The following is an 11,556-nucleotide window of genomic DNA, read 5'->3' on the forward strand; positions in this document are numbered from 1 at the left end:
AGACACCTGTACCCACTAAACGAGGAGGGATAACCAAGAAAGACACACGAAACAGACCGAAAATCCATCTTATTCTTATTATAAGGCCGAAGACACGGAAAGCATTCACAACCGAAAACACGCAACAGAGAATAGTTAGGAGGTTTATGAAACAGAAGACTGTAAGGACTAACATTGCGAGTGACCGACGATGGTGAGCGATTAATTAAATAGACTGCAGTTTCAAATGCATAAGACCAATAACACTGTGGAACTCGACTATGAGCTAGCAACGCAAGGCCCGTCTCAACGATATGACGGTGCCTACGTTCCACCCTACCGTTCTGCTCATGGGTATGAGGACAAGACTGACGATGCAAAATCCCGGCAGCGGTGAAAACCGCATGTAACTTGCGATATTCACCCCCGAGATCAGACTGAATAGACTTAATGGGTCGGGAGAAAAATTTCTCAACAAAAGCACGAAAATGAGCAAAGATAGAATAGATATCAGTTTTTAATTTCATGGGATAAAACCAAACAAAACGGGAATAGTCATCAACAAATATCACAAAATAACGAAAACCATCAATTAAAAGCATAGGGGCAGGACCCCAAATGTCTGTGTATACAAGATCTATAACCAACTGACTAGAGTAACTAATACAAGAAAGCGGGAATCGAGCAGATTTCCCTAATTGACAGGCAGTACAAAAATTATTAAAGGAACTAAATGACCCACTAACTGGACAACGAGAAAGTACTTGACGCAAGACCCGAAGATGAGGATGCCCGAGACGATTGTGCCATGTTTGAGGTGACGCCCGAGCAGACAGAAACGCAACTGGTGGAGACACAGGTAACTGGTACAAACCCCCGGAACTCGAACCACTAAGTAGAACCTTGCCGGTGCGCCGGTCCTTAACAAGAAAATAAGAAGGGTGAAATTCAAAGTAAACATCATTATCAGAAGCAAATTTATGCACGGACAATAACGAGGCTTTCAAGGTAGGAACATGTAAAACATTTTTCAAAGACAGTGACCGTAACGGGGTAGGAATAGAAATTGAACCGGTATTAGAAATTGACAAACCAGTACCATCCCCTACACGAAGGGACTCATCACCAGCATAAGGCTCAACCTCCCGCAGATCATCTACCTGAGGCGTGGCATGGGCGTTAGCACTTGTGTCCGGATACCAAACATTAGTGAAAGGGGCAGAGGTAAAATCATAAATCGTAGCCTGATGAGCCACATTCGCACGAGGTCCAAACGAATCCGATTGACCAGACTGAAAATTATAAGACTGCTGACCACCACCAAACTGCCCAGAATTACGCTGCTGCACTCCAGTACGCTGCCCAGGCGAAAAACCAAACTGCCGACCAGTTTGCGCTCCACCAAATCCGACCATCGACGCCGCAAGATCAATGAAGCGGTGATAGCATGTCATGGCCGAATGTCCAGGAGCATCACAGAGCTGACACCGGAGCCCATTGCGACCACCGCGCTGTCCACCGCGACTCCTCTGCCCACGGTGCTGCTGCCTTCCCCGGCCACGAGAGCCATCATGCGAAGAACAACCAGGCGACGACTGGACATACAAAGCAGCCGGCGACGGAGCAGCCATGGTCGACGGCACCACATCATCTTGAGTGACATATTGATGAGCGTTCAGCAACTCAGCAATCTGAGGAATAGTGAGCGCCTCATCCTTGGCAGTGAGGGTAAAAACCAGTGCCCGATAATCTGATCGCAACCCCCTGAAAATATGGAGGTTCTGCTCATCCAGACCCACCGGCCGGCCAGCTTGAGCCAGCTGCTCTACCAGTACCTTCGCACGAGCCAGGTAATCCGCCGGCGACGAATCACCCTGTCGAAGATCATACAGCCGCGACAATGAACCGAGAGTCCGGGAGCGCGTACAGGAGCCAAACGCAGACTCAATCGCACGCCACACATCCCGGGAAGTAGCATGACCAATGGCGAGATACAACACCTCCTCCGCGATTGAGGAAATCAGCATGCTCAAGATGGATTGATCTTGTTGGATCTATTGAGCGTGGGAGGGATTAACAACAGGAGGCGCAGAAGTAGTTGATGAAGCTGCCAGCGGTGCGGATGTAAGAAACTCCGACGGGCAGGGATAGGACCCATCAACACAGCCATACAAATTCTGACCACGCAAAAACGGAACCAGCTGTGCCTTCCAAAAGAGAAAATTGGTTGCAGTAAGCTTTAGGGAAACATAATGATGAGCTTGCTGCAACATGTTCGGAGCAGGCAACGGCTGAGCGGAAGAAACCTCAGTCACCGTGCGGCTCGACGAAATAGTTTGATTATCATTAGCTGCGGCAGAATCGGCCATTGGAATGAACCAAGCTGATACCAGATGAGTTCTAAGAGTAGTGTTAGAAAATAATCATGTGGCTCAAATTAATCCATGAAGACCAATTCCACCCTCCACGTCGCATGGCAGCATGGTTTCTGCACGTTCTCCGAAATTCTTGGTGCTTCTTGCAATTGGCGCAATTCTAGCATTTCTTTGATGTATAAATAGATTAGCTACTTTGCTTTGTCTTTTGCTCATCCATTACATCAATACAATTGTAATTGGAATCATTCTTTCTTGTCTCTTTGTTCTCACGTTACTTATATATATAATATATATATATATTCTCTTTCGTTACTCTTTTAATTAAGAGTTTAATATATATATATTTATTATATTGTCCCATTTAGAAATTCGTTTGTTATTATTATATTATTCCCTATTATTTAACTTCTATAATTCTCAATTTTCGATTATTCGCTTCCGCATTATTCCGCTATATTCCTAACAAGTGGTATCAGAGCGGTTTAATTGAGAATTATTTTCAAAGATGTCGACTGTTACCAAGTTCGATATCGAGAAGTTCGACGGGAAAATTAGCTTTTCTATCTGGAAGGTTCAGATGGAAGCCGTTCTGACCCAGAACGGTTTGAAGAAAGCGCTAGTTGGGAAGAAGAAGAAACCGGCTACAATGACAGATGAAGATTGGGAAGATTTAGATGACAAGGCACGTTCAACCATTCAGTTGTGCCTGTCTAAATCGATTCTACGTGAGGTGATAGGTGAGACGACTACGTCAGGTTTATAGTCTGAGCTAGATTCGCGCTACATGGACAAATCTCTAGCGAACAAGCTGCGCCTGAAAGAGCGGCTGTACACAATCCGTATGACGGAAGGTACTTTAATTCAGTCTCATTTGGATGAATTCAATTCTATTTTATTGGACTTGGAAAATATTGATGTCATAATAGAAGATGAGGACCGTGCTATTTTATTGCTTGTTTCTCTCCCTGAATCATACAAGCATTTCAAAGAAATTATGCTGTATGGTAATTCTCTTGGAGTCCTAACTTTCGACAGTGTTAAGTCGAACCTACTGTCCAAAGAAAAATTTGACTTAGAAACTAAGTCTGGGGACAAAGGTGAAGGCTTGATTGTTAGGGGTCGTTCAATTGAAACGGAGAGTAGCAATAAAAAATCTAGATCCAAGTCCAAAGAACGTAAGTCCAACAAATCCTGTAAGTACTGCAAGAAGCATGGACGTAAGTCCAACAAATCCTGTAAGTACTGCAAGAAGCATGGTCATAAGTCCAACAAATCCTGTAAGTACTGCAAGAAGCATGGTCATGATGTGACTGAATGCTTCAAACTGAAGAACAAACAAGAGAGAGAAAAGAAGTCTGCTGAAGCTAGTGTTGTTGAGAGTGATTCAGAATGCGATGTGATGTTATCTGTTAGCTCCGGTGACAAACGGAGCGGCGATGTGATGTTATCTGTTAGCTCCGGTGACAAACGGAGCGACGATGTGATGTTATCTGTTAGCTCCGGTGACAAACGGAGCGACACTGAGTGGATTCTGGACTCTGGTTGTACATTCCACATGTGTCCACACAAAGACTAGTTCATCTCTCTAGAACCAGTTGATGGTGGAGTTGTCCTGATGGGTAATGATGCCCAATGCAAGGTTAGTGGAATTGGAAGTGTTCATATCAAAACTCATGATAACGTTATCAGGACTCTTACCAATGTTCGGTATATTCCTGATTTGAAACGCAATCTGATTTCATTGGGCACCTTGGAATCTCTGGGGTGCAAGTACACAGCTGAAGGTGGAGTTCTGAAAGTTATTAAAGGCTCTCTTGTTCTTATGAAAGCTTCTCGTTCTGGAAGCTTGTACGTGTTGCATGGCAGTACAGTGACAGGTTCAGTTGCGGTATCCTCATCGGTGTCTGATGTTGATCTCACTCAACTATGGCATATGCGTCTGGGGCATATGAGTGAGAAAGGCATGCATATCCTGAGCAAGAAAGGCCTCCTCGGTTCAGGTACGGGTAAATTACAATTTTGTGAGCATTGTGTTTTTGGGAAACAAAAGAGGGTTAGTTTCTCTACTGCTACACACCGTACCAAAGGTGTATTGGAATATATACATTCTGATTTATGGGGACCGACTAAAGTCCAGTCTATGGGAGGCTGTAGATATTTTATGTCTATTATTGATGACTTTTCTCGTAAAGTCTGGGTCTATTTCCTGAAACATAAAAATCAAGCATTTTCTATTTTCAAAAAGTGGAAAATTCTCGTTGAGACTCAGACAGGAAAAAAGGTCAAGAAGCTCAGGACAGACAATGGCTTGGAGTTCTATGAGAGAGATTTCACTGAGTTCTGTGCAGCACAAGGAATTGCCAGGCACAAGACCTTGCCTGGAAAACCCCAGCAGAATGGTGTTGCCGAACGTATGAACAGGACTCTGTTGGAGAGAGCTCGTTGTATGCTCTCTAATGCTGGGTTATGAAAACGGCGTGACTTTTGGGCTGAGGCCGTTTCTACTGCATCCTATTTGGTAAATAGGTCTCCACATTCATCCCTCGATTTCAAAATTCCAAAAGAAGTTTGGTCAGGTAATCCTGTTGACTACTCTATGTTACGAGTTTTTAGATGTCCTGCTTATGCTCATTCCAGTACGGGTAAATTAAACCCTAGAGCTGTCAAATGCATTTTCCTTGGTTATGCTTCTGAGTCAAAAGGATATCGTCTATGGTCTCCTGATTCTCACAAGATCATTCTGAGTCGCGATATCACTTTTGATGAAAATGCACTACTTTCTTCTGGAAAAGATTGTGTTGTTCCCAGTACAAGTGATACGCATAGTACTGGTGAGAAGGTGGAGTTTGAGTTCAGGCCTACTGATAGTATTACTACCACTGATGGTAATACTAAAGATGATGCATCTACTAGCACTACGCCTCTCGTTCAGCCACAGCGAGAGCACTCTATTGCCCAAGACCGACCTAGGAGGACAATTAAAAAACCTGCTAGGTATGCTAGTGATGATGAAACCCACTTGGTTGCTTATGCTCTTTCAGTTGCACAAGAGGTTGATGGTGATCCGTCCTGCTATTCTGAGGCTATTTCTTGTGCCAACTCATCCAAGTGGTTGCTTGCTATGCAAGAGGAGATAGAAAGTCTCCATAAGAATGAAACTTGGGAGCTGGTAGAGTTGCCAAAAGGTAAACGCCCATTGAGCTGTAAGTGGATTTACAAGAAGAAAGAAGGCATCCCTGGGGTTGAGAAAGCACGGTTGGTTGTTCGAGGTTTCGATCAACGTGAAGGTATTGACTTTAACGAGATCTTTTCTCCTGTTGTTCGTCATACCTCTATACGTGTACTACTTGCTTTTGTTGCTCTTTTTGATTTGGAGTTGGAGCAACTTGATGTAAAGACTGCATTCCTACATAGAGAGCTTGATGAAGAGCTTTACATGTACCAACCTGAGGGGTTTGAGGTTCCTGGAAAGGAATATTGTGTTTGCCGTCTACAGAAGTCTCTTTATGGGTTAAAGCAAGCTCCAAGGCAATGGTACAAGCGGTTTGATGCTTGTATGCTAGGGCAAGGATTCTCAAGAAGCCAATATGACAGTTGTGTCTATTTCAAAGAATTTTCTAATGGGTCTTTTGTTTACCTTCTACTTTATGTTGATGATATGCTCATTGCTTCCCCTGACATGTCTCTTGTTGAGAAGTTGAAGTCTCAACTAAGCAATGAGTTTGAGATGAAAGATCTTGGTGCAGCAAAGAAGATTCTTGGCATGGAGATACACAGGGATCGTCAAGCTGGTAAACTTTATCTATCCCAGAAAAAGTATGTTGAGAAGGTGCTTGATCGATTCAATATGTCTAATTGTAAGCCTGTGTCTACTCCACTTGGTGCACATTTTAAGTTGTCTTCTGATTCATGCCCTAAATCTGATGTTGATGTGGCTTATATGTCAAAAGTTCCTTACTCTAGTGCTGTTGGTAGTCTTATGTATGATATGGTGTGCACTAGACCTGATTTGGCTCATGCTGTAAGTGTTGTGAGCCGTTATATGCACAACCCTGGTAAGGAACATTGGAACGCTGTTAAATGGATTCTACGGTACCTAAAGGGTACTTCCTCTTTGGGCTTGGTTTTTGATCGGAGTTCTTCTGCTTCTACTGATATTATGGGCTTTGTAGATTCTGATTATGGTGGTGATCTTGACAAACGTTGATCGCTTTCCAATTATATTTTCACTCTTTGTAATTGTGCTATCAGTTGGAAAGCTACGCTTCAGTCTATTGCTGCGTTATCTACGACTGAGGAGGAATACATTGCAGCAACAGAGGGTGTCAAAGAAGCTACTTGGCTACGAGGTTTGGTTAGGGAACTTGGTGTTTCACAAGGTCAAACTGTTGTGTTCTCAGATAGTCAAAGTGTTATCCATCTCACCAAGAATGATACATATCATGCCAAAACCAAACACATTGATGTCAGATACCATTTCATCTGAGATGTTGTAACTGCGGGAGATATTGTTGTCCAGAAGATTCACACATTGGAGAATCCAGCAGACATGCTTACCAAGCCTCTTCCTATTACTAAGTTCGAGCAATGCTTGAATTTAGTCGGGTGTTCCAATTGTTAATTTTCAGTGAATTTGATCCAAGGTGGAGATTGTTAGAAAATAATCATGTGGCTCAAATTAATCGATGAAGACCAATTCCACCCTCCACGTCGCATGGCAGCATGGTTTCTGCACGTTCTCCGAAATTCTTGGTGCTTCTTGCAATTAGCGCAATTCTAGCATTTCTTTGATGTATAAATAGATTAGCTACTTTGCTTTGTCTTTTGCTCATCCATTACATCAATACAATTGTAATTGGAATCATTCTTTCTTGTCTCTTTGTTCTCACGTTACTTATATATATAATATATATATATATTCTCTTTCGTTACTCTTTTAATTAAGAGTTTAATATATATATATATTTATTATATTGTCCTATTTAGAAATTCGTTTGTTATTATTATATTATTCCCTATTATTTAACTTCTATAATTCACAATTTTCAATTATTCGCTTCCGCATTATTCCGCTATATTCCTAACAAGTAGATATGTGTATATCCAATATCACGTTAACAATCTCAGAGATTACAAAGAGAGTTAAATGCTATGTACAATCAGAGTCCTATATTAACATAACATACTAACTAGAGTCCATAAGTAAATACAACACTAATACTCATCATTAAGTTAGACATTAAAACTCAGTGGACATTTCATAAATCTCTCACGTCCAATTTTCTCTCTCCTCATCTGAGATATGCAATATTTTTAACTAAAATATAATACTTTTTAATGAGCCACTAAAAAAGAAACAAAATTACACAAAATTTATTCGGTTATTAGTTTGACTGCACTGAACTTGCTCAGTTAAAGCACGTCAATTAATACAAAATATGGTACATACAAACTACATACATCTAAAATTACTCTTTTATAAATGTTGTTACATTGAATTATATCACTATCTTTAGCAAGATATACATTAAACTAGTTAAGTATGACTGATCAATCTTTGTCAACACTTTCTCAGTCACGTTCGTTGCACATAATTTTCTTATTGCGATAATTAATCTAACGAATAAAATTTTTGAATAAATAATTTTAATTTGATAATTAATTAATCGTAACAATGTAAAAATCTTTAAAAATTATTTTATTTTGATAATTAATCGATCGTAATTCGTAACGGAGGAGAATCATGAACCGCGTGACACAGAAGAGAGCGAGAGTTTGTAACAATCTGAATCATGGAACGCGTGAGATATGTTTTTTTTTAAAATAAAAATAAAACAAAAATAAAAAAATAAAAAATCGCTCACGCATTTCGTACCAGTTATCCTTCGTTTGGAATCCGTCTATAAATTCTGTAACTAACTCCCACGCCTTTCGCTCTCTTTCCGCCAAACTCACCCTCTCTCCCTCTCTCTCTTCTTCTCTCTATAAAATGACGAAGTAGAAGCGAAGCGAGGTCCTTTTTCTGATTCTTTGATTTTCCAGAAATTTCCGGCGATCGAATCCGTAAAAATGCCGGCGAGTTCGGTGATATCGCCGTCATCGAAGAGCTTTTGCAGCTACTCGAACACTAATCTGGCGGATATCGCGGCGAGAGTCGTCGAGGAACTGAGAGTGGAGAATGGAAACGAGTCGGAGTTTTTTGAAGACGACGTGTTTTCCGGTCCGGAGAGTGGCAAGGAGGTTGTAGACGGAGGTGTCGGCAAGGAGGAGACAAATGAGGATGGTGATGGTGATGGTGATGGTGATGGAGATGAAGAGGAGTTTGAATTCGAGTTCGTTACCGGAGATGCTGTGTTCTCACCGATTTCTGCGGATGAGATTTTCTACAATGGACAGATCAGGCCGGTTTACCCGGTTTTCAACAGAGATTTGTTGTCAGGTGACGTGGATTTTGAAAATGGGATCTCAAATTCGATGACGATGACGAAGGCGAATTCCAGCGAGGCGGAGAAAAAATCCTCAACGCCGCCGCCGCCGCAGCCGAAGATTCGGCTTCCATTAAGGAAACTGTTTTCCAAGGAGCGAGAAGCTCAGTCGTCGTGCTCCTCATCGGAGGCCGACGAGATGGACGGGATTCCACCAGGTACCTACTGCGTGTGGCGACCGAAGGCGGCTCCGGCGGAGAAGTCCTCACCGAAGAAGAGCAACTCTACCGGCTGGTCAAAGCGATGGAAGCTTCGAGACCTCATCCACCGGAGCAACAGCGAAGGTAAGGACAGCTTCGTCTTTTTAACACCGTCTTTCAGAAAGGGAACACCAAAGCCAGAAAAGCCAGCAGCGGCGGCGGCCGAGGCTTCCAACACAGCCGACAAACCTGCAACTCCGCCGCATTGCGCCAAGAGCGACGGCGATAGGCGGCGGGCGTTTCTGCCACACAAGCATGACTTGGTCGGGCTCTTCGCTAACGTGAACGGGTTAAGCAGGAACTTACAGCCATTCTAAGCCCAATTGAATCCGTTTCCGATTCACCGGAATCTACTACAGTTGTAGATAATTAACGGCTATTTATGAAGTTTTTCACTGTAGTAGTTATATTTACCGTATATGTAAATTAGTTGATTAGTTTTGTTGGATTTCTATTTCCTTGAAATTGATCATTCGATGGTACTCTAAAATTCTGCGAACTTGTAATAGTAAATTGGTTTTTTCTCATTCAAATATTTTTATGAGTAAATTAATGGTTGATTTACTATAGCAGAATTATCAGTTTGATCATCTTCTCCGATGGTCGGCGGCTGATTGTGACCCAACTTGTTTAAGGTTGGCCTGAGTCTGGCAGGGTCGAAAACCTAATTGACCTGCAGGTCACTAACAGGTCAATAAAATATTTGTGGATTTTATTGCAGGTCATCAACAGGTCAATGGGTTTAATTGTTTCAAAATAAAATATTTGTGAATTTAATTGTAATTTTTAAAAGTTTAGGATCTAATTGACTTCTTAACAAAAATTCGAGGGTATATTTAATATTTTTTCCAAAATTTTAACTAATTTGATCATCCATGGTCCCTTGACTAGCTAACCTTGGCTATAGTGAAGGGACTATTTAAAACTATTTTTATTTATTTTCTTTTAATTTTCTACTCTCTAGGAGATAATTTCAAAAGGGGAAAAGTTGTTTTTGTTTTTTAATCCATTCAAATAGATAATTAAGTAATACGAAATTTAATATAAAAAACTATTGGCTAATGGCTATCCATCGAAATGTCATTTCCGAAAAACAAAACTGAAAACGTTGTTGGGACCGAAAATGCGCGTCGGCGGAGGGACCATTCATATATACGGTCTGGAGCACACAAATAAATTAGGGTGCCGTACTACACATGAAGAAGAGAGACATCGCAACATACATAATAATGTTTTTTTCTGTATAAGCGAAGAGGGAACAAAAACAACAAAATCTAAGACTCTGGTGCCATACTAGAATCAAACATTTATTACATGTACATTTAATGAAACTGACAATAAAAATATAATGTTTAATGAAACTGACAATAAAAATATAATGTTTAATTTAATGTAAGGAAAAATTACATTTTTCGTCTCTAAGTTATAGGATATATAGAATTCCTCTCTGAGTATTGGTCATTCTCACTTTTCGCCCCTAAGTTATTATTGGCGTTGCACTTTTCGTCCTTTCGTGCTCACTTTTCGTCCTTGAGTTATACTAAAATTGTAAATTACGTCCCTAATGTTTTATTAGTAAAGGAATGAAAAGTGCAATGTTAATGATAATCTAGTGACGAAAAGTGAGTGTGACCAACATTTAGGGACGAATTCTAAATTACCCTATAACTTAAGGCGAAAAGTGTAATTTTTTCTTAAAAATATAATGCCTAATGTAATGTAATAAATATAATTTTATAAATTTACTGAATCTTTTTAGCCCATTAATTATTATGAATTTTCATAATGTGGTTGATTGTTATTAAATTTAGGTGATCTCTTTATTTATTTATTTTTTTATTTATTTTCTATTCTGGCTTTGCAAGCAGTTATAATTAGAGAATAGGAAGAGAGTATAAATGGTTGGAATATGTTTATTAATTTTGTAAATCTATGTGTGTAATTAAATGGAAGACAATATTTAATGAGGTGTAACTGCCATTGTAACAATAAAGTTTGTAATCACGGAAAAAATTTGAACGTTCACCGCCTTTCACGTACGTCTTTTAATTGACACATAATAGAGATGCATTATTTTCATGTTTCTCACACACACACCATAAATCATTAGTTGTAACAATAAAATTTGTAATCATAGAAAAGATTTGAACGTTCACAACTTTTTATGACTCTTTATTACTCTGTAATAAATAACGACACATAATAGAGATGCATTCTTTTCATGTTTCTCAGACACACCATAAACACTTAGTTGTAACAAAAAAATTTGTAATCATAGAAAATATATGAGTGTTTCACAACTTTTTATGACTCTTTATTAATAAATAACAACACATAATAGAGATGCATGCATTCTTTTCATATCACGCGGAAACACACACACATATATTGTTGTAATAATAAAGTTTGTAATCACGGAAAATATTTGACCGTTCACCACTTTTTACGTTTCTCTCTCTCTCTCTCTCTCTCTCTCTCTCTCTCTCTCTCTCTCTCTCTCTCTCTCTCTCTCTC

At 40.1% G+C, this 11,556-nt stretch overlaps 1 protein-coding gene across 1 annotated transcript; it reads left to right on the plus strand.

The window, feature by feature from the left end:
- Positions 1-8,426: 8,426 nt before the first annotated feature.
- LOC115996149 lies at positions 8,427-9,359 on the plus strand. Its single transcript, XM_031235290.1, has one exon. The coding sequence runs from the start codon at positions 8,427-8,429 to the stop codon at positions 9,357-9,359; it is 933 nt and encodes a 310-aa protein (XP_031091150.1).
- The last annotated feature ends 2,197 nt before the right edge of the window (positions 9,360-11,556 follow it).

Source organism: Ipomoea triloba, chromosome 11, assembly GCF_003576645.1.
Source record: "Ipomoea triloba cultivar NCNSP0323 chromosome 11, ASM357664v1".
Taxonomy (NCBI): Eukaryota; Viridiplantae; Streptophyta; class Magnoliopsida; order Solanales; family Convolvulaceae; genus Ipomoea; species Ipomoea triloba.